The sequence below is a fragment of the Odocoileus virginianus genome, chromosome 18, assembly GCF_023699985.2.
Source record: "Odocoileus virginianus isolate 20LAN1187 ecotype Illinois chromosome 18, Ovbor_1.2, whole genome shotgun sequence".
Taxonomy (NCBI): domain Eukaryota; kingdom Metazoa; phylum Chordata; class Mammalia; order Artiodactyla; family Cervidae; genus Odocoileus; species Odocoileus virginianus.
In genome coordinates, this window is record NC_069691.1 from 35,524,455 (window position 1) to 35,548,330 (window position 23,876).

The window sequence follows — 23,876 nt, forward strand, 5'->3', positions numbered from 1 at the left end:
GTTCTCCATCTGTCCTCTGCAGTCTGTGTCCCCGACATCTGGGCCATCCTCCTCCTCTGGCCCCTTCTTTCTGATGGCTCTATTGTCCTGTGTGGTCCCCACCCGTCCCGGAGCTGGTGCCCCGTGTCAGCCCATTCTTCCAGTTTGGGTCAGTTGGGAGCGGTGAAACCGGGGGACTACTCCCTTCCTCCCTTAGGATCTCTGTGGTGTGACGCACTTGGGTCGCATTGTGCGGTTTTTGCCCGAGTACCTGCTCTAGGAGTCGGGGAAAAGGGGTGACCTCCAGGCAGGTCTGTGGGGCCGGGCCCACTCCGAAGGTTGGCGCTGCCCGCCCCCGTTCCACGTAACATCAATAATGGGTCGAGTTACCTGGGGCCAGAATCAAGTTAATTACTACCAAGTTCTTGCCTTTAGTACCGAGCCTCACACTAGCCCCTAGATCAATTTCCCTAGGCCTGTGCTCTGTGCAGTAATTAAGCCAAAGAAGTGAAAGGGAAATTTGGGAGTGATCTGTGTGTGTGTGTGTGTGTGTGTATGTGTGTATGCTTTCTGGACTTCCCTGGGTCTGTAGCTGTGGTCAAGAGGAAACTGTCCCATTGCAGAATCTTTTGTGCTTTTAGTTTTTCGTGGTAGGGAAAACTTGCAGTTGTGTGTGTGTGTGTGTGTGTGTGTGTGTGTGTGTGTGTGTGTGTGCTCAGTTGTGTCCAACTTTCTGTGATCCCATGGACTGTAGCCTGCCAGGCTCCTCTGTCCATGGAATTTTCCCGGCAAGAACACTGGAGTGGGTTGTCATTTCCCTGACTTAGGGATTGAAACTGTGTCTCTTGCGTCTCCTACACTGGCAGATGGATTCTTTACCACCGTGCCACCTGGGAAGCCCAAGCCTGCAGTTGGGAAGGAAATGTCTATTTGTTCCTTTTGCTAAGTCCAAATGTGGTTCCAGATGTAAGACTTTGTGTGGTCATTTCTGCAGCTTATCTTTTCACTGCTGTAATATGGAAAACAGCAACTCCTGCTATGTGAGTCACTGTGAATTTTGACTTTCTTCTTTAGGATTTTCTCCTTTGATTTGCTGGAGAGAATGTCCTGGGCTTGAGTCATTGCTTATTGCCTGGAGGGATCTCCAAGAGCTTGTCCCCATCCTTCTATTCACTGTTGAGGAAACTGACTCTGGAGAGGGGAGCGGCCCTGTGGTCATTTCTGGCAGAGCTGGGACCATGATCCAGGGCCTGTACTCTCCGTCCCTTCAGTGCTGAATTCCTGGGCTGCCCTCCCAGCAAACATTCCTTTTTTTTTTTAAATGACTGGGTTAATTCTGCAAGGAAACCTGGTCCTCTGCTGCCCCTAGAAGCTGTGACACATGCAGTCATCAGAGGTGGCACCCTCCACCTATTGTACAGCCTGTTTCAGAGTGTGCAGTCGGGTGCTTTCAAAGGCAGTAAGTCAGTTTTTCCATTTGTAAGTGGAGAGTACTACTAAGGATTTCACCAGAGTTAGAGAAGAAATAGCAGCTTGGGGACAGATTCTCACATACCCAGCAAGGTAATTATCTGCGGTGTCTGAGGCCAGTAGAGTCAGGTCTAGTTATTCAACCAAAAAAGTTAGTGTATAGCCGCTTTGAGTCTCCCCCAGGGTGCTGGATGAGGAGGAGAGCTTATTTTCGTCTTTACTTTTAACCTGGTCCTGTTGGAGCTGTTATGCAGTGAGTGCTAAAGTCTTTTTTAGAAATGAGCTGTTGATCTTCAGCTGCAGCATCTGTGGCTGATTAGCTCTGTTGGTCCCCCTGACAAACCTCGTTCTTTGGCATACTTGTAAACCACAGAATTTGCTTTAGCAAAGTGCGGAGACCGGGTCTCAGAGAAGAAGTCGGTCATCAGACTTTGTAGAGTGTAGATCCAAAGAATTTAGCAAAAAGCGTTTCCTCTCCTTCCCATGTCTTAGTTAGCTTCTTGATCCTTGTCACAGAACAAACCCATGCTTATCTTACTCCTGTTTCAGGGAAGATGGTGAGCTGCTTGGTGATAAAGTGAAAGTGAAGTCGCTCAGTCATGTTTGACTCTTCGGGACCCCATGGGCTGTAGCCTACCAGACTCCTCCATCCATGGGATTTTCCAGGCAAGAGTACTGGAGTGGGTTGCCATTTCCTTCATCTCATTAAATTCCCAGAGTAAGGCAGCAGGCCTAATTATTTTACAAGAAAATAATAATCAAAAAAAAAAAAAAAAAAAGAAAATAATAATCATTACTGATTGAGAAAAAAATTAAAGATGTAAAATCAGGAGAAGACTCAGAAGGGGGATTTAGAACCTTCTTAATGGATCTTAGTGGTTGGCTGTCACTACTACAACTGCGGTCACTCCTGGCTGCCACTAGTTGTTTGCTCTGTTGAAGCTCCCCAGGGTCTTTTACAGTCACCCTCAGCAGTGGGTGCTGTTTATTACATCCATTTGATACAGGAGAAAACTGAGGCCTAGATAGATTTTGAAACTTGGTAAGGTCAAGAAAATGGCAGATCTGGAGTTAGAACATGGATGGTCCATTTGACCCTACTAAGATACTGCTCTTGAAGATGCAAATGCCATTGTAGCTACTTTAAATTTATTTAGCACAGTATAGGTATTTATTATTTAGTCATTCTTTAACTTAAAACTCCTGCATTGGGACCATGTGATCTTTAGGCTAGTCATGGTAGTGGATATGGGACAAAAAGCTTTGGGATTTTTTTTTTGGCTGGACCTTGCAGCATGTGGGATCTTAGTTCCCAGACCAAGGATTGACAGAATTTAGGCCCCCTGCAGAGGAAGTGCAGTTTTAACTACTGGACCACCAGGGAAGTCATTTGAAGTAGGTTTTTTTTTTTTTTTTTGCCATTGTTGTTGTTTATTATAAAAGTAACAACATGATCATAGTTAAAAAAAAATGCAAGTTATAAAGTGAAAAATACCCTTTCTTCTGTATCTTTTGAGACATAAGCATGTAAAAAACATATATTTGTGTAAACATAGAAAATACATGTGCAACATGTATAGTCACATGTTAGTCACTCAGTTGTGTCTGACTCTCTGTGATCCCATGGACTGTAGCCTGCCAGCTTTCTCTGTCCATGGAATTCTCCAGGCAAGGATACTGGAGTGTGTAGCCATTTCCTTCTCCAGGTTCTTCCTGACCCAGGGACCAAACCTAGGCCTCCTGCGCTGCAGGCCAGTCTCTTTACTGTCTGGGCCACCGGGGAAGCCTGTGTATATACACACCACAACCAAAGTTTCTTCCAGCCCAGTTGAGATCACACTATAGAAATTCTTCTACACCTTGGTTTTTTCACTTGATTTGTCTTGCAGATAATCCCATATTGGATTGTATAGAATTATTTTCTTCTTTGCAGTATCTATATAGTATTCCCTTTAATGGATTGACCAGTCAATTTATTATTGATAGACATTTAGGGCAGTTCCTGTTTATTGTTTTCATTTTGGTTTCCGAACAATTATGCAATGAATGTCCTCAAATAGGCATCTGGATGTACTTCTCCAAGTACTAGTTCTAGATAGGAAATTGCTGTGTCGAGGGCAATATTTACTTTGAAGACTAGTGATTGTTGCTTAATGGTCCACCAGAGAAAGCACTCTGATCTGTGGTCTCACTGGCAATGTTTGGGAGTATAGAGCATTTTGCTTTTGGTGCCCATATATCTCCATTGCCTTAAATCTTGTCATCATCCTTTGCGTCAGCCAAGCCCAAATATCTCTTCCAAGAACATATCATGCCCTTCCACAGCCTTTTGCCTGTGCACATTTTGTACTGTTTCTTTTAAATACAAGTTTTATTAAGTTCCTTTTTATATTTTAAGTTTTAAGGCCTGGCCACAGTCAGAGAAAGATCCAAGACCTTTGGATTTGCATCTTTGGAGGAAAGTGGTGTCTGTGTTTTAATCACTTAGCTTGGCCTTTGGGAATTCTGTTGGGGACCCAGGGGGACAGAAGGAAATGAACTGGTGCTGAAAAAATGTCTTGAAGAAAAATATGTGCCTAAAATCAGCCCATGGTCTGTCACCTCCTCTATTCAGCTCTGCCCCCATCATCAAGATAAGTGGACTTCCCTTTATATGCCAAAGCTCACAGCCCACTCTCTGTAGGGCAGGACTGTCTATCAGTCAGTCTGTCAGTCTCTCTGTCTATCCATTTAGCCATCCACTTGCTGGGCAGTTGTGTGCCTATCACAGAGACCAGACCCGCAAATAGTCACCTGGGTGGTGAGGACCATAGAAGAGATATATATATATATACAAATGGCTGGGGTGTTGTTTGTGGGATTCCCTCATAGCTCAGTGGGTAAAGAATCTGCCTGCAATGCAGGAGACCCCTGTTCAAGGTGTTGTTTGTCTTCTGCTTGGGTGGTATACTGTGGGAGGTGGGTGAATTTTGCAGGGAGGCCTCTGAGCTGGGTGACCAACTTGTTCTGGTTTGCCTGGAATTTTCCCATTTTTAAAACTGAAAGTCCCATGTCCTGGGAAGCCCTCCTCAGCGCCTGGCATACTAGGACAGTTGGTCATCCCAGAGGCAGGAAGAAAGCCATGGAATGGATCATTAGGAACCTGCATTCGATTAAGATACGTAGTCTCCTCAGCCACGGTAATGTCTGTTAGCTATTTATGAACTTGTTGCTTAGAAGAATTTACAGCCTGTTGCTTTGTCAGTGTTTGCCCTCTGTCCAGGAAGATACACAATCTCATGCGTCAGGATGAGATTGCAGTGTGTTCCTGAGATTATTTTGGTGCAAATGTCACAGAATGAGGAACTCTCTAAGGAAATAATAAATTTTTAAATTGTGGTTTCCTTTTAATTAAACAAAATCTGTTAGGCAGGCACTGAACAAACTAATTCTCCAAAGGATAATCCAACAATGGGCTTTAAAAAATACCCCTTGGCTGAACTATTCAACTTCAGTGAGCTACATAACTCTGAGGGGAAGTTTCGTTTTCTCAGTAGAGATGGAGCCATTGAATCTTTTTAACCACGACTCATTTGCTTTCCCACATTTCCCACATTCTTTCGGAGTTCCTTCCTCTTTTTGTCTTGGGGAGCATCTCCCTCTAATTTGGGTTTTTCCTTTGCAAAGATTGATGTCTTTTTTTCTTTTAATTTTTCCTGTGCAACATGTAGGATCTTAGTTCCCTGACCAGGATGGAACCTATGTCCCCTGCAAGGGAAGGGTGAAGTCTTAACCACTGGACTGCCAAGGTAGTCCCCATAGATTTATGTCCTAAAAAGGCATGGTGGAGGCCAGCAAGTATCGATAGATGGGTTGTACAGAAGCAATAATGAGATTTCAGGGTTATTTGGAACTATCTGTTAAATAGTGTTTCTAAATTGAAGTCTCTAAGATGGGCATTTAAAATACTTGAGGTATCATAATTTCACTGGAAGTGTATTAAACTACCTCATGTTTTAGTGAATCGTGTGTAAATTTAAGTCATTATTGTATACAATGCTAGTGGTAACATAGGTTGAAAAAGCCTTTTAAGGGACAGCTTGGCCATAGATGGTTGTACGTGGCTGAAGCAAAGGAGACTGAGAGGATTTGAGGCAATAAACATATCCAGTTGGCTCTCCATGTCCGTAGTTTTGTATCTGTGGATTCAACCCAGTGTAGATTGAAAATATTTGGAAAAAAAAATTCCAGAGAGTTCCAGAAAGCAAAACTTGAATTGCTGTATGCGTGTGTGTCAGTTGCTCAGTCATGTCTGACTCTTCGATCCCATGGACTTTAGCCCACCAGGCTCCCCTGTCCACGGAATTCTCCAGACAAGAATACTGGAGTGGGTTGCCATTCCCTTCTCCAGGGGATCTTCCTGACCCAGGGATCAAACCCAGGTCTCCTGCATTGCAGGAAGATACTTTACTGTCTGAGCACCAGGGAAACTTGAATTGTTGTACACCTGCAACTATTTACATAGCATCTACATTGTATCAGGTATTATAAATAATATAGAGATGATCTGAAACATGGGTTCCCAATCCTGGGCTGCAGACTAGTATGTATTAGGAACTGGGCAGCAGAAGGTGAGCAGTGGGCAAGTAAGCGAAGCTGCATCTGTATTTACAGCCGCTACCCGTTGGTGCTCGAATCATCCTGAACCACCCCTCCCCCCATCTGTGGAAAGATTGTTTTCCCATTGTAAAGTGTAAATTTATACTTTACGATCAGTATTAAGTATACAGGAGGATGTGTGTATGTTTTATGCATACTGCATATATAATGCTATTTTATATAAGAGATTTGAGCATCCAACAAAGTCTGGTATCCAAGGGGCTCCTGAAACCAATCCCCCATGTATATAGAGGGATGACTGTACTGGGGTAAAAAGCTGTGTTATGTTCCCCAGCGTTGTTGTTGCTGCTGCTAAGTCACTTCAGTCGTGTCCGACTCTGTGCGACCCCATAGACGGCAGCCCACCAGGCTCCCCCGTCCCTGGGATTCTCCAGGCAAGAACACTGGAGTGGGTTGCCGTTTCTTTCTCCAATGCATGAAAGTGAAAAGTGAAAGTGAAGTTGCTCAGTCGTGTCCGACTCTGTGCGACCCCATAGACGGCAGCCCACCAGGCTCCCCCGTCCCTGGGATTCTCCAGGCAAGAACATTGGAGTGGGCTGCTGTTTCCTTCTCCAATGCATGAAAGTGAAAAGTGAAAGTGAAGTCGCTCAGTCGTGTCCGACTCTTCGTGACCCCATGGACCGCAGCCTACCAGGCTCCTCCGTCTATGGTATTTTCCAGGCAAGAGTACTGGAGTGGGGTGCCATTGCCTTCTCCCCTCAGCATTGTTAGGTGGGGCTATAAATCAGTGTGCTTCCCACCATTAGTGGAATGGCTCAATAAAGTGTTGCCTTCTGCAGTACCCTCAGCAGGTGTGATAAATCTCTGTGACTTAAGACAAAAAGGTTAGCAGGATGTATTGCTGAATGAGAAAAGGAAGTTGCCAAAATATAATGTTGCAATATGTGATATATATGTATTTAAATAAATGCAAAGAAATTGAGGATTATGAATCTGAGAAGAGTGGGTATCTCTAGGGAGGAGGATATCAAGGCATACTTTAGCTTTGTAATGTATTCTTTTTCTTACATGGAGAACATGTACATGAGAGGAGAAAATTATCTATAGTATCACAATCCCATTTTTCTCCTCCTTCCCGTTTCACCTTTAATTCCTTCTACCTCTATGTTTAACAAAACAGAGAGCAATGTTTAAATCACCTAAAAGTCATAGGTGCACAATGTGTGAGGCAATTCAGAATTTTCAGATGCCAATTGAAGCATGAAGCCAAGGTGGTCAGAATGTGGTTGAATGGATTGGAGGTGAAAAAAGTCAGCTTTGGGCAGTGGAAAGAGTGGTTGGATGCTGGCCCCACCTCTGTGGGTGACAGCCTCTCTGAACTTGGCTAGCCTGGAGCCTTTCCAGGCCATTACTTAACATCCCCTTATAAAACATTTAACATCTCTCACGTGCATGCTCAATTGTGTCTGACTGTTAAGTTCTCTCATTTTAACTCTTAAAGATCTGAGTTTTTTCCTTTGCTTTCTTCTTTTTTCCTAACATCTTGGGTTCTTTAAATAACTCCATAGAAAGTTAAAGGCTGTGATACTACACAGAGCCTTGTCCTGAATCCCTCCTTATCTGCTTTTTAGTAAATAAGTGAGAGCTGGCTATATTCCCAAGTGTGGACACTGCATACCACCTGGGACTGCTGTGGTCGTTTATCCAGACTCTCACCCAGGGTTGCCAGTAGCTCCAAGAGGGGAAGGAGAAAAAGATCCCCATCAGAATGGGTCAACTAGAGCAAGGCACCCCCTTCTCCGGAAGGATGCAGCCCCATGAGGGATTTGTCTTGAACTTTAACCAAAGGCAGCAGCCTTGTTCTTATCCCACCCTGACAAAAGATCTTGCTCTTTATCTCTCTCCACTCTGTCCTTCTCCCCTTTCTAAAGACTGTCATTCCCATCCCCTCTTGTTTCCAGATGATGACAGAGACGTCCATTGGTTACCGATATTGCCAGTGTCTTCCCGCACTTTGCCTCCATTTCTGGGGTTTGCTGATGCGTTTCGTTTAACTGTGCCCCAGTGTGACTTCCCAGGTCTGGAAAAGTCCTTCTACCCTGGCTCCTTTCATTCAGTTTGGGCACCCACCCTCTTGGTTCCTTTGAGACCTGCTCCGTCTTGTCTAATATGGGTGACCAGTCTTTCCTTTCAAAAGCCCCCGTGCTCTTGGCTTTCCAGCCTTCATCTACTCCACCTTCCCATCTTTGAAAGGCTTTAGTCTTTCGTGACCCCTCCGTCACCCCTTCCTCACTGGTGTTGCGCATTTAGACATTTACGCATTTGCGCATGTTGCGCATTTAGACATTGTTTAAACGTTCCGCACATCTCTCCTCTGCCTGCCCAGTCCTTCCCAAGGAGCTCCTTACTCCTCAGTGAGAGGTAAAACTTTTAAAGAAGCTGATTATCCCTACCACTTCATACCTTCTGGGGTGGCCTTATTAAACAAACAAAGCAAATAAAAACCTCAGAAAATAACAAGTGTTGGCAAGGATGTGGAAAAATTAGGACCCTTGGACCTTGCTGGTAGCAGTGTAAAATGGTTCAGCCATTGTGGAGAATTGTCTTGTGGTTCATAAGTTAAACAAACAATTACCATATGATCCAGCAATGTTAGCTTGGGGGGATATAAATCAGAGAATGGGAAACAAATGCTGAAAACCTTGGATGTGAATATTCATAGAAGCATTGTTCACTGTTAGAGTAAGGACATTGGGTAAACAAAATGTGGTATCCATACAATGAAATATTACTCATGAAAAGAAAGTATTGACACGTGCTACAATACGGGCGAACCTCCAAAACTGTGTGCTGAGTGAAAGAAGTCAGACACAAAAGGTCACTTATTGCATGATTACACTTTTATGAAATATTCAGAATAAGTAAATTTGTGGAGACAGAAAACAGATTAGTGGTTGTCAGGGACTGGGGAAAGGGAGAAGGGGAAGTGACAGCTTCATAGATGTGAGGTTTCTTTTTGGAGTGATGGAAACATTTCAGAACTAGACAGAGGTGATGATTGCATATTACACTTGTATTAACTGCTGCTGAACTGTACACTCCTAAAATGATTAGTTTTGTTATGTGAATTTTACCTCAGTTTTTAAAAATCTGAGAAAAAAAGAATTGGCCATGACTCCCCCTAGTTAAAAAAAAGATAGACAAAAAGAAATTAAAGAAAAATTAGAGGTGAGGTTTTAGAGTTAGGTTGTCCAGTCTGGTTTTTTAAAAAAATCCAGGTGACCTGTGAAAAGATAATAGACTCAAATCCAGTCTGAAAGATAAAATGATGCCATTTTAAAGCTACAAATTTGATCTTTACCTGAAAGTAGGTTTGGCTTAGGGTGAGAAAACTGACAAGGGGGAAATGAGGAAGGCACTCGTGCCTTCACGTGGGCCCAGGACCTGGTTGGCAGAAAATTATGGGGGGGCATTGGAGAAGGAAATGGCAACCCACTCCAGCGTTCTTGCCTGGAGAATCCCAGGGATGGTGGAGCCTGGTGGGCTGCCGTCTATGGGGTCGCACAGAGTCGGACACGACTAAAGCGACTTAGCAGCAGCAGAACAAGTCTGGTCCTTTTCATTCTTCATGAAACTATTCTTTTTAAAAATTTTGCCATTATTTAGTGTAGGCCTTATCTTTAAAGATGTGATTCAGGTAAATTAGGATGCTTCATAACTGGGCAGAAAAAGAGTTGTCGATTCTTCACATCAAGAGAGGACTCTGGGCAGCTTTCAGATGACAGTGTTTTTGTGTGTGTGTGTGTGTGTGTGTGTACGTACATGCTCAGTTGTGTCTGACTCTTTGCGACCCCACAGACTGTCACCTGCCAGGTTCCTCTGTCCATGGGATTTCCCAGACAAGAATACTGGAGTGGGTTGCCATGCCCTCCTCCAGAGCACCCTCCCGGTCCAGGGATCAAACCTAAGTCTCTTACATCTCCTGCATTGGCAGGCAGGTTCTTTACCACTAGCGCCACCTGGGAAGCCCCAGTCTTTTCATAGCTGCTCCTGGGATCACAGGGGCAGGAAGTATCACTAAATGGTTATTAAAGAAGTTGTAAGTTTCCCTAGTTGTGAATTTTTTTTCTTGTTAAAGAAAGATGCGTGGCCGCATTCATCTCCATTTACAAAGGACATGCTGGGAACAAGCTGCTTTACTTTTTGCCCTTTTACTTAATATTCATCTTTTCGTTTTTCATCCCCGCTACCCCCCAGATCAGCAACGTCTTGTTTTTCATTTTACCGCCCATCTGCATGCGCTTGTTCCGTCAGTACGCAACGTGCTTCAACAGCGGCATCTACCTAATATGGACTCTCTTAGTTGTGGTGGGTAAGTGGATTCGTTTGTGAGCATGGGCTGAAAGGGAGGAAGTGGAACTTCGCAGACTCCCTGGCCCCTTTGTAAATCAGAGTCACTCTGACGTCTTAACAAACTTTTCTGTTGTTTCCTGGACTCCAGAAGGAGGACTCTTTTGAATATGGGCTTGATAACAAGGTTGACCGTAATTATCACTTAATTGCATTTGAGAGTCATTTATATAATAGTCACTGGTGTTGTGCCAGTGCAGTTTTATGTGAACTTCTGAGGGAAGTCTTGTGAAACAATTGTATTTGGATGAAACTGTGGTTTCTAAAGGGCTAAAATTAAAAAAAAACAAAAACAAATTCTAGATGTTTGATCCTTCGTAATTCTGGGAAATACTTGTATAATTTTTATTTCCTTCCACAGGCAGATTAGGAATTCTTAACTGTGAGAGAATGTTGACTTTTGATTGACTTTTCCCATGAAGGCTCAGTGGATGAAGATGCACTGTCCTTGTGCAGTTATTAAAGTTCTGATTTGCTGGTGTTTGGGCCCTCCTTCAAATCCTCTTTCTAGACGTGAAGTCTGTATGTCTTGATGGTGTAGGTTTCGTCCTTCTACTTCTTTCCTCAGAGAGAGTGATTTGGTAATTTCGGTAGTCGTTTAGGAAAAGGCTGTCCTTAATCGGTGTGTTGAATTTGTGACTCTGTTCTTCTCTGTGACCTTTTTTTATTGGCTGTGATTGATTCTAGGAATTGGATCCGTCTACTTCCATGCAACTCTTAGTTTCCTGGGTCAGATGCTAGATGAACTTGCAATCCTCTGGGTTCTGATGTGTGCTTTGGCCATGTGGTTCCCCAGAAGGTATCTACCGAAGATCTTTCGCAATGACAGGTAAGCTTGTACTAAATTTTTGCACTTACTACTAGGTGCAGTACCCCATTGGAGAAGGCAATGGCAACCCACTCCAGTACTCTTGCCTGGAAAATCCCATGGACAGAGGAGCCTGCTAGGCTGCAGTCCTTGCTGTCTCGAAGAGTCGGCCTTGACTGAGCGACTTCACTTTCACTTTTCACTTTCATGCATTGGAGAAGGAAACGGCAACCCACTCCAATGTTCTTGCCTGGAGAATCCCAGGGACGGGGGAGCCTGGTGGGCTGCCGTCTATGGGGTCGCACAGAGTCGGTCACGACTGAAGTGACTTAGCAGCTTAGCAGCAGCAGTACCCCATGTGACAATGTATATATTAACAAATATTACACCCTACTGAGTCTAACCTAGTGATGACCTTTATCATATATTCAATATCCACTGATTACACTGTCAGAGAAAAAATTCTGCCAGATAAAAGAAGTAATTTTAATATACTCAGGGAAAGAATTTATCTAATGTTCATTAGGAACATAAAGTCAATTATCTCCCTTATTGGTACTGGCAAAACTAGAAGGTTCAGTGGGGGAGAAAAGACTGAATGGTGGTTCAAAGACCTTTGATGTCCTGCTGGAACATCTTATTGGGTGTGTCCCAGCTCTACCACTTTTATATATTTGCAGTAGAATTCATACTGAGGAATTAGTTCTTGGAGCTATAGATACTGTAGTATTCAAATTGTGTCGGTTTGCTTTTGATGAGAGCTACACACCAACACACACACATATACATACACATTCAAGCCGAAAACCCAGAATTTTAGGAAGAGATGCCTTTTAATATCCATTGTGTTGTGCTTATATGGTGATTTATCCAGTAAATAGTTCACGGACACTTACAATGAAGTTTTCTAGGCACTAGAATATAACAGTAAACAAAACGGCAAGGTCTCCACCCTAAGTGAGCTTATATTGAAGTTGGAGAAATTATGAATCAATAAAAAAATAATATAATGTTAGGGTGTGAAAGTACTATGATGAAAAATGAAGCCGGTAAGGGGGTCATGGTGACTTGGAGTGCTGACTTAGAGTTTGGTCAGGGAAGGTCCTTTCTGAGGCGCTCTTGTTAATATCTGAAGTAACAGAAGACATCATCATAAAGATGAGAAATGATCCTAGAAACATATGACCTATACATTTCTCTGTACACACTGTTTTGTTAAAATATATACAGATAAATGGGCTTCCCAGTTGGTGCTAGTGGTAAAGAATCTGCCTGCTGTCGGTAGCAGGAGACACAGAAGATGCAGTTTTGATTTCTAGGTCAGGAAGATCCCTTGGAGGAGGAAATGGTAACCCACTCCAGTATCCTTGCCTGGAGAATACCATGAATCAGAGGAGGCTGGTGGGCTACAGTCCATGGGGTTGCAGAGAGTCAGACACAACTGAGCATTCATGCATGCTATATGGATAAATAATCTAAAAATATGGATTCAATCAAGTAAGCTGTGTGTTCCCATGGAGGAACTATACTGGAAAAATAAGAGTTCATCGTAGTTTTCCTGGTACCCTGAGTGGAACTAGGAGTGATGCAGCAATTAGAGATGCAGGCTCTTCTCTATGGATGGAGGTGGAAGAACATTCATGAAACACGCTGGCTTCAAAAAGCACATTGTAGAACTGTGTGTGTGACACCCTCGTTTTAGAATGAATGAAGCCTCTTTTTGACTGTATGTCTTCAGATATGCACAAACATGTCTAGAGGGTAAGGAGCCACTACCATTGGGCTCTTCTTAGGAATGGGAATGGAGAGAGAACTTTCACTTTTACCTTTAATCTATACTGTTTTACAATTTTTTTTTTTACAAATTTTTTTTTTACAAAGTGCGTGTGTTAATTTTTAATCCTGAAAAATATATTATTAAATGAGGTAGGAAGAAAACACACTTTATTCATTCATTCATTCTTTGGCTGCACTGTGTGGCCTGCGGAACCTTAGTTCCCTGACCGGGGATTGAACCTGGGACCCTGGGACCCAGCAGTGAAAGTGCTGAGTCCTATCCACTGGACTATGAGGGCATTCCCAAGAAAACATACTTTAAATGGATTAGCTGTACAGTCTTCATCCAGGGCAGCAGGATTTGAATTAAATAGTATTATCTTTAAACACCATTGAACAAAAAGAAGTATCTTCAAGTGGAAAGGAAGCTGTTCCTGGTCTTAGATGAAATATGGTCTCCCTGGTGCGGAAACCTCCAGAATGCAGGACGTGTACTTTATTTATTTATTTATTTTTTCCATTTATTTTTATTAGTTGGAGGCTAATTACTTTACAACATTGCAGTGGTTTTTGTCATACATTGAAATGAATTAGCCATGGATTTACATGTATTCCCCATCCCGGTCCCCCCTCCCACCTCCCTCTCCACCCGATCCCTCTGGGTCTTCCCAGTGCACCAGGCCTGAGCACTTGTCTCATGCACCCAACCTGGGCTGGTGATCTGTTTCACCCTAGATAATATACATGTTTCGATGCTGTTCTCTTGAAACATCCCACCCTCGCCTTCTCCCAGAGTCCACAAGACTGTTCTATACATCTGAGTCTCTTTTTCTGTTTTGCATATAGGGTTATCGTTACCATCTTTCTAAATTCCGTATATATGTGTTAGTATACTGTAATGGTCTTTATCTTTCTGGCTTACTTCGCTCTGTATAATGGGCTCCAGTTTCATCCATCTCATTAGAACTGATTCAAATGAATTCTTTTTAATGGCTGAGTAATATTCCATGGTGTATATGTACCACAGCTTCCTCATCCACTCGTCTGCTGATGGGCATCTAGGTTGCTTCCATGACCTGGCTATTATAAACAGTGCTGCGATGAACATTGGGGTGCACGTGTCTCTTTCAGATCTGGTTTCCTTGGTGTGTATGCCCAGAAGTGGGATTGCTGGGTCATATGGCAGTTCTATTTCCAGCTTTTTAAGGAATCTCCACACTGTTTTCCATAGTGGCTGTACTAATTTGCATTCCCACCAACAGTGTAAGAGGGTTCCCTTTTCTCCACACCCTCTCCAGCATTTATTGCTTGTAGACTTTTGGATAGCAGCCATCCTGACTGGAGTATAATGGTACCTCATTGTGGTTTTGATTTGCATTTCTCTGATAATGAGTGATGTTGAGCATCTTTTCATGTGATTTTTAGCCATCTGTATGTCTTCCTTGGAGAAATGTCTGTTTAGTTCTTTGGCCCATTTTTGGATTGGGTCATTTATTTTTCTGGAGTTGAGCTGGAGGAGTTGCTTGTATATTTTTGAGATTAATCCTTTGTCTGTTGCTTCGTTTGCTATTATTTTCTCCCAATCTGAGGGCTGTCTTTTCACCTTGCTTATAGTTTCCTTTGTTGTGCAAAAGCTTTTAAGTTTCATTAGGTCCCATTTGTTTATTTTTGCTTTTGTTTCTAAAATTCTGGGATGTGGGTCATAGAGGATCCTGCTGTGATTTATGTCGGAGAGTGTTTTGCCTATGTTCTCCTCTAGGAGTTTTATAGTTTCTGGTCTTACATTTAGATCTTTAATCCATTTTGAGTTTATTTTTGTGTATGGTGTTAGAAAGTGTTCTAGTTTCATTCTTTTACAGGTGGTTGACCAGTTTTCCCAGCACCACTTGTTAAAGAGGTTGTCTTTTTTCCATTGTATATCCTTGCCTCCTTTGTTGCAGATAAGGTGACCATAGGTTCGTGAATTTATCTCTGGGCTTTCTATTCTGTTCCGTTGATCTATATTTCTGTCTTTGTGCCAGTACCATACTGTCTTGATGACTGTGGCTTTGTAGTATAGTCTGAAGTCAGGCAGATTGATTCCTCCAGTTCCATTCTTCTTTCTCAGGATTACGTTGGCTATTCGAGGTTTTTTGTATTTCCATACAAATTGTGAAATTATTTGTTCTAGTTCTGTGAAAAATACCGTTGGTAGTTTGATAGGGATTGCATTGAATCTATAGATTGCTTTGGGTAGTATAGCCATTTTGACAATATTGATTCTTCCAATCCATGAACACGGTATATTTCTCCATCTGTTTGTGTCCTCTTTGATTTCTTTCATCAGTGTTTTATAGTTTTCTATGTATAGGTCTTTTGTTTCTTTAGGTAGATATACTCCTAAGTATTTTATTCTTTTTGTTGCAATGGTGAATGGTATTGTTTCCTTAATTTCTCTTTCTGTTTTCTCATTGTTAGTGTATAGGAATGCAAGAGATTTCTGTGTGTTAATTTTATATCCTGCAACTTTACTGTATTCATTGATTAGCTCTAGTAATTTTCTGGTAGAGTCTTTAGGGTTTTCTATGTAGAGGATCATGTCATCTGCAAACAGAGAGAGTTTCACTTCTTCTTTTCCTATCTGGATTCCTTTTACTTCTTTTTCTGCCCTGATTGCTGTGGCCAAAACTTCCAAAACTATGTTGAATAGTAGTGGTGAGAGTGGGCACCCTTGTCTTGTTCTTGATTTCAGGGGAAATGCTTTCAATTTTTCACCATTGAGGGTGATGCTTGCTGTGGGTTTGTCATATATAGCTTTTATTATGTTGAGGTATGTTCCTTCTATTCCTGCTTTCTGGAGAGTTTTAATCATAAATGGATGTTGAATTTTGTCAAAGGCTTTTTCTGCATCTATTGAGATAATCATATGGTTTTTATCTTTCAATTTGTTAATGTGGTGTATTACATTGATTGATTTGCGGATATTAAAGAATCCTTGCATTCCTGGGATAAAGCCCACTTGGTCATGATGAATGATTTTTTTAATATGTTGTTGGATTCTGTTTGCTAGAATTTTGTTAAGGATTTTTGCATCTATGTTCATCAGTGATATTGGCCTGTAGTTTTCTTTTTTTGTGGCATCTTTGTCTGGTTTTGGAATTAGGGTGATGGTGGCCTCATAGAATGAGTTTGGAAGTCTACCTTCTTCTGCAATTTTCTGGAAGAGTTTGCGTAAGATAGGTGTTAGCTCTTCTCTAAATTTTTGGTAGAATTCAGCTGTGAAGCCATCTGGTCCTGGGCTTTTGTTTGCTGGAAGATTTCTGATTACAGTTTCGATTTCCTTGCTTGTGATGGTTTTGTTAAGATCTTCTATTTCTTCCTGGTTCAGTTTTGGAAAGTTATACTTCTCTAAGAACTTGTCCATTTCTTCCAAGTTGTCCATTTTATTGGCATAGAGCTGCTGGTAGTAGTCTCTTATGATCCTTTGTATTTCAGTGTTGTCTGTTGTGATCTCTCCAATTTCGTTTCTAATTTTGTTAATTTGGTTCTTCTCCCTTTGTTTCTTAATGAGTCTTGCTAATGGTTTGTCAATTTTGTTTATTTTTTCAAAAAACCAGCTTTTAGCTTTGTTAATTTTTGCTATGATCTCTTTAGTTTCTTTTGCATTTATTTCTGCCCTAATTTTTAAGATTTCTTTCCTTCTACTGACCCTGGGGTTCTTCATTTCTTCCTCCTCTAGTTGCTTTAGGTGTAGAGTTAGGTTATTTATTTGACTTTTTTCTTGTTTCTTGAGGTAGGCCTGTAATGCTGTGAATCTTCCCCTTAGCACTGCTTTTACAGTGTCCCATAGGTTTTGGGTCGTTGTGTTTTCATTTTCATTCATTTCTATGCATATTTTGATTTCTTTTTTGATTTCTTCTATGATTTGTTGGTTATTCAGAAGCGTCTTGTTTAGCCTCCATATGTTTGAATTTTTAATAATTTTTTTCCTGTAATTGAGATCTAATCTTACTGCACTGTGGTCAGAAAAGATGACTGGAATGATTTCAATCTTTTTGAATTTACCAAGACTAGATTTATGGCCCAGGTTGTGATCTATTCTGGAGAAGGTTCCGTGTGCACTTGAGAAAAAGGTGAAGTTGATTGTTTTGGGGTGAAACGTCCTATAGATGTCAATTAGGTCTAGCTGGTCCACTGTGTCCCGTTAAAGTTTGTGTTTCCTTGTTCATTTTCTGTTTAGTTGATCTATCCATAGTTGTGAGTGGGGTATTAAAGTCTCCTACTATTATTGTGTTACTATTAATTTCCTCTTTCATACTCGTTAGCGTTTGCCTTACATATTGCGGTGCTCCTATGTTGGGTGCATATATATTTTTAATTGTTATATCTTCTTCTTGGATTGATCCTTTGATCATTATGTAGTGTCCATCTTTGTCTCTTTTCATAGCCTTTATTTGAAAGTCTATTTTATCTGAAATGAGTATTGCGACTCCTGCTTTCTTTTGGTCTCCGTTTGCGTGGAATAGGACGTGTACTTTAGAAATCAGAGATAGCCTGGGCCAACCTGCTGTGTTTCAGTTGTGTTTCTGGTTTCCTTGTTCAGCCTCAGGAGAGATGGGGGTGATCAGAAAGCTGCCGAAGGAGGGGAAACGTGGAGGTGGATGCTGCTCGGCAGGGGCACGAGGTGGCTTGACCAGCAGGGATGTTTTGCCTCCGCCTGAGCAACACACCCCTGACCTTTTGGCTTTTCCTGTTGTCTCCAAAGATGCCCACCAGTTACTTACTTCCATGCTTTCCAGGAGCATGCTTTCATTGTATTGAGAGCTCAGGAACCACTTTTCTGTTAGACCTGAGTCTTCAAGCCCTGGGATCGCAGTGAGAAGCTGACAAAATGGGAATAAGGGTTTTGTTGTTTCTGGTGCTCTGGAGACTTGGGTTTGAAATTCCACTGGACAATGTTTAATGTGTTCATAATAGAGAATCTTGTTCTTTTCTTGTTTCTTGGGAGCAACAGAGAAGAAAATGGGGCAATGCTGTGGTAACAGAAACTTACCAACTTTAGTGATGAAACACATTGTGAGGCAGGGCTGTCTGACCATGGGAGACTTTTCCATCACCCACACTCAGCTGCCTTTCTCATGGGAAGATGTGGACCCCCTGTCTTCAGTTTGGGGAGAGTCCGTGGAGCCTCTGAGAACCCACTCTGTCTGTATCCCTGGCTTTGCAGACCACCTGGGTTTGATTCCTAGATTCCCTGTTTAAAAAAAAAAACCGAACGTATAACTTGTTCTGATTCTTGAGGTTTCTGTTCGCTCATCTGTAGAACTGAGTGACTAATAGTGTCCACCACAGGATTCTTGTTAGATGGTCCTGCAAAGCAGTTCACAGAGCACTAAGAACGTGGTGAACACTCAGTCAGCTTTCATTCTTAACAATGGCACATGGACATTGCTGCCCAGTGTTTGAGGTATACATGCTAATTGCAGGATAAAAATGAACGTTGATCATTTTCATGAGCAAAGGAAGAAGAGGTGAATGTCATAGGAGAGGTAGCTCACTGTAAATAAGGATTTCAGCTGTGTCTATGGACCTTCAATTTGCCAGCGGTGTGGACAGCAAGAAGGCAAGAAGGCCAGACTGTTTAGCGTGGACTTCATCTCGTGATGTGGGAACAGGCAGCATCTCTGGTGTGGAATGGCATGCCAGACCAGAGATCTCAGGGCAACACTAGGAATTCTGCAGGCTGGGGATTGAGTGGTAAGCTGCCTGAACTTATATGATAGTAACCATTTATCTCTCCCCAACCACCCCACCTTTTTTTTTTCTTTTTCTGATCTAGACTTTGCTGTAATATTTCTCAAAACCTCTAAGGGGACTTTCTTGGTGGTCCAGTGGTTAAGATTCCATACTCCCAATGCAGGGGGCAGAGGTTCAATGCCTGCTTAGAGAACTAGCCCCCACATGCTACATGGTGTGACAAAAAAAAAAAAAAAATTAAAAAAGCTTATTCGTAGTGATTCCAGTGTGAAATTTCTGGAGAAGAGAGGGGATTGTGTGTTGGCCAAGTGACTTTGGATCAGACAGATCTAGATTTGAGTAACAATCCACTTTTTCTTCTGCACTCTGGTACCTCATTTTGCTCATCTAGAAAGAAGAGATAGTAAAAGTATCTAGCTCAGGGGTTAGAAACATATGTGAAAATTGTATACAGTATATAGCATAGTGTCTGTTACAGAGCAAACACTCACTTGGTGCTAGCAGTTATTATGAATGGCTAATACAGATAAGTGTTTTGAAGGTAAAGAATATGCAGAATAGCAGGGGAATGTAAATAGGAATTATTGTTGTTCAGTCACCAAGTCATGCCTGACTCTTTACAACCCCATGGACTGCAGCCTGGCAGTCCTCCCTGTCCTTCACCATCTCCTGGAATTTGCCCAAGTTCACGTCCATTGAATCGGTGATGCCATCCAACCGTCTCATCCACTGTCACCCTCTTCTCCTTCTGCCCTCAGTCTTTTCCAGCATCAGGGTCTTTTCCAATGAGTTGATGCTTCGCATCAGGTGGCCAAAGTATTGGAGCTTCAGCTGAATAGGAATAGGAATAGTAAATGGGAATAATTGGTGGAATTTTCTAAAAAGGGCTGTATTTCATCTTGCCTAGAATGTCTGAAGAATGTTGGAATAGGCACTCAGCTGTTGCTGGTTATTAATAATTGGACATTTCTGGTTTTTTCTAATTTGACATTTCTGTTTTGAGAAAAAAGCAAACTGTTATAGGCTAATTGTATCCATTTTCTAAAAAATTTATCCTGCTGTGGTCCTTATGATGTTTTGTCTACAAAATCTAGGGATAGCACTCACCTTAGGATCCAGTTTATTTTTTGAATCCTGAGGAGCAAGGTTGCAGGCTGGGATCTGCCTGTCCTGCTCCCCCTGTTGGGTGACTTGAGAGGTCATCTCAGACTCTCTGGGCCGTATCGACTTCGTACTTAGGAAATGACAGCGGGGGACCTTCCAGGACCAAATGCTGGAATCCTGTGGACATCAGAGGCTTGTCCTAAACAGGTTATGTTTTAGTTGTTGTTTAGTTGCTAAGCTGTGTCCAACTCTTTTGTGATTCCCATAGACTGTAGCCCTCCAGGCTCCTCTGTCTAAGGGATTTTCCAGGTGAGAATACTGGAGTAGGTTGCCACTTCCTTCTCCAGAGAATCTTCCTGACCCAGGAATCGAACCCAGGTCTCTTACACAGAAGGTGGATTATTTACTTCTGAGCCACCAGGGAAGCCCATTTTAGCCTTAAAGGGGAGTTTAAAGCAGTGAATCTTGTCCAGGAATATATCTATCCCATGCCGGCCATCTGGGGAGTTTGTGGACATGTTTTTGGTGGTCACAGTAATGGAAAGTTTTATCATCCATAAATTCCATTACATTTCAGAAGAGTAAAATGGGCATTACCAAATGTTTGATATGAAAAAGGGGGCTAAGGGCCTGACGGTTAAAAACCTTCTCTTTAAAGGGAAGCTAATGACAACAATAGTAACGGCTTTATTATAATAATATTATGATGATGGTACTGGGTTGCTAGGTTTGGGTTTGGGGAATACAGGAAGAAGGTGTGCTAAGGGTTCGCCAACCTTGTGTTCAGTTTGAGCTGATCATGGGCTGCAAAGTTGAAAACAGGACCAGAGGCAACAGTTGGGGATGTTTAGAGAACAGCCTGGTGGCCCCTTGCCTCCTGGGTTTTCCCAGCTCTCTCTGTCCTCAGGGCTTCTGTGACTTCTGTTGGCTTCTGCTGGCTGCAGGACCATGCATTCACACGGTGTCTTCGTTGACTGAGCCGCCTTCCAGAAGCTCATTCCTCCACACCCTCTGGGGAGCGGTAGGGAGGTGCCTGCCCATGTTTCTCTTAGAGAAAGCATGTTTCATCAAGCTCACTGCCTTTGAAATCTTTGGCAGGACTACAGAGAGCCTTTCTGATTGCAGCATCAGCTCAGTCGGCTTTTCCCTGAGTATGACATTTTCAATAATAATATTATTTAAAATAACATTTATTCTCAAATCATGGTCATGAGAACAGAAATAATGGATTTTATTAGCACACACCATTGTATCAGGCACTGTGTTGAGTGCCTTAATGCTTATAAGAACACTACAGGGCAGGTGTCTTGATTTTCATACAGAAAACCTGAGGCTTGGGGAGTTTTGTGACTTGCCAAAAATCCCATGGGCTGCTAAGTGATGGAGGCAGCATGTGAACATACATGGATCTGGTCTCACTGGACCCATGTGCCCTGACTCACTCTGTTGTTCTGTGTCTGGGTCCTAAACCATCGGACACAGAAAGGTAGTACAGTTTGAAAGTATCTGATTATGTGTTTGCTGTGGTTGTTATTTAGTTGCTTAGTTGTGTCCGACTCTTTGTAACCCCATGGACTGTAGCCCTCCAGGCTCCTTAATCCCTGGGATTTCCCAGGCAAGAATACCAGAGTAGGTGCCATTTCCTTCCCCAGGGCATCTTCCCGAACCATGAATCAAACCCACTCTCCTGCTGTGCAGGCAGATTCTTTACCACTGAGCCACCAGGGAAGCTCATAATTATGTGTTTATCTAATCTAAATGACCAAAAAGCCTTGACGTATCATGGAACCTCAAATCCAGTGATAAAGTTACTGGGGGTCTCCAGGGGCCAGGCACATGGTGGGGATCTGGGGCTGTGTGACGCTACTGTACTCAGGCCAAGCTGCAGACTCCTCTAGTAGCTGAAGGATGCCGGGGCCAAGGCCGGGAGAAAAACACAATTCTCCTGAGGATTTGCTGCCTGGATCCTTTCCCATGTACATATATTTCCCCGTTGGTCAAAGTTCAGGGCTACAATTCCTGTTCATTCCAGTCAGAAAGTTGGCAGCTTGATCAATGATTTCCTGAGCCTTGATGATAAGTGGTTTTCCTCTTTATGAGATACACTTGTATTTTGAAGGTTTCCATGCACTTTGGTTTCTTTCTAGTGGAATTTCATTCAAATTAGTTTCCTAACAGTGATGCTTTCCAGGGCTCCTGGCCAAAGTAAATGGTGCTAATGAGGAATAAACAGAAACTTCAGGAAAGTCATGTGCCCCTAAGATTCAGTCATGGATATGGGCCTTTGAGATCCTCTAGTCCAGACTAGATAGGAAATTTATAGATAAGGAAGCAGAGTCCCAGGGAGAGGGAAAGCAATGTGTCCAGGGTCACGTCGGCAGTTCTAGCTCTTTCTACTGAAAGCACTTTCACTGAAGGGCTGTTATCAGTTATTTTTGATTCCAAAGGATGGTATCAATTATTTTTCTAACATTTCTCCTGTCCGAAACTTAACACAAAATTCCAGTGCATAAGAGGCTGTTGGAACCTATGGTCACCTTATCTTCGACAAAGGAGGCAAGGATATACAATGGAAAAAAGACAACCTCTTTAACAAGTGGTGCTGGGAAAACTGGTCAACCACCTGTAAAAGAATGAAACTAGAACACTTTCTAACACCATACACAAAAATAAACTCAAAATGGATTAAAGATCTAAATGTAAGACCAGAAACTATAAAACTCCTAGAGGAGAACATAGGCAAAACACTCTCCGACATAAATCACAGCAGGATCCTCTATGACCCACATCCCAGAATTTTAGAAACAAAAGCAAAAATAAACAAATGGGACCTAATGAAACTTAAAAGCTTTTGCACAACAAAGGAAACTATAAGCAAGGTGAAAAGACAGCCCTCAGATTGGGAGAAAATAATAGCAAACGAAGCAACAGACAAAGGATTAATCTCAAAAATATACAAGCAACTCCTCCAGCTCAACTCCAGAAAAATAAATGACCCAATCCAAAAATGGGCCAAAGAACTAAACAGACATTTCTCCAAGGAAGACATACAGATGGCTAAAAATCACATGAAAAGATGCTCAACATCACTCATTATCAGAGAAATGCAAATCAAAACCACAATGAGGTACCATTATACGCCAGTCAGGATGGCTGCTATCCAAAAGTCTACAAGCAATAAATGCTGGAGAGGGTGTGGAGAAAAGGGAACCCTCTTACACTGTTGGTGGGAATGCAAATTAGTACAGCCACTATGGAAAACAGTGTGGAGATTTCTTAAAAAGCTGGAAATAGAACTGCCATATGACCCAGCAATCCCACTTCTGGGCATACACACCAAGGAAACCAGATCTGAAAGAGACACGTGCACCCCAATGTTCATCGTAGCACTGTTTATAATAGCCAGGTCATGGAAGCAACCTAGATGCCCATCAGCAGACGAGTGGATGAGGAAGCTGTGGTACATATACACCATGGAATATTACTCAGCCATTAAAAAGAATTCATTTGAATCAGTTCTAATGAGATGGATGAAACTGGAGCCCATTATACAGAGTGAAGTAAGCCAGAAAGATAAAGACCATTACAGTATACTAACACATATGTACGGAATTTAGAAAGATGGTAACGATAACCCTATATGCAAAACAGAAAAAGAGACTCAGATGTATAGAACAGACTTGTGGACTCTGGGAGAAGGCGAGGGTGGGATGTTTCAAGAGAACAGCATTGAAACATGTATATTATCTAGGGTGAAACAGATCACCAGTCCAGGCTGGATGCATGAGACAAGTGCTCGGGCCTGGTGCACTGGGAAGACCCAGAGGGATCGGGTGGAGAGGGAGGTGGGAGGGGGGACCGGGATGGGGAATACATGTAAATCCATGGCTAATTCATTTCAATGTATGACAAAAACTACTGTAATGATGTAAAGTAATTAGCCTCCAACTAATTAAATGGAAAAAAAAAAAGAGGCTGTTGGTTGTCAGTCAAT

General features: G+C 42.3%; 1 protein-coding gene across 6 annotated transcripts in view; it reads left to right on the plus strand.

Moving 5' to 3' along the window:
- The window catches only part of ACER2 (alkaline ceramidase 2), a 38,873-nt gene that overhangs the window by 395 nt on the left and 14,602 nt on the right, over positions 1-23,876 (plus strand). For all 6 annotated transcript variants that reach the window (XM_070480573.1, XM_070480569.1, XM_070480572.1 and 3 more), the window contains exons 2-3: positions 10,306-10,420; positions 11,146-11,287. In XM_070480573.1, the coding sequence (XP_070336674.1) occupies positions 10,306-10,420; positions 11,146-11,287 (257 nt within the window). The remainder of the gene's footprint in view (positions 1-10,305; positions 10,421-11,145; positions 11,288-23,876) is intronic.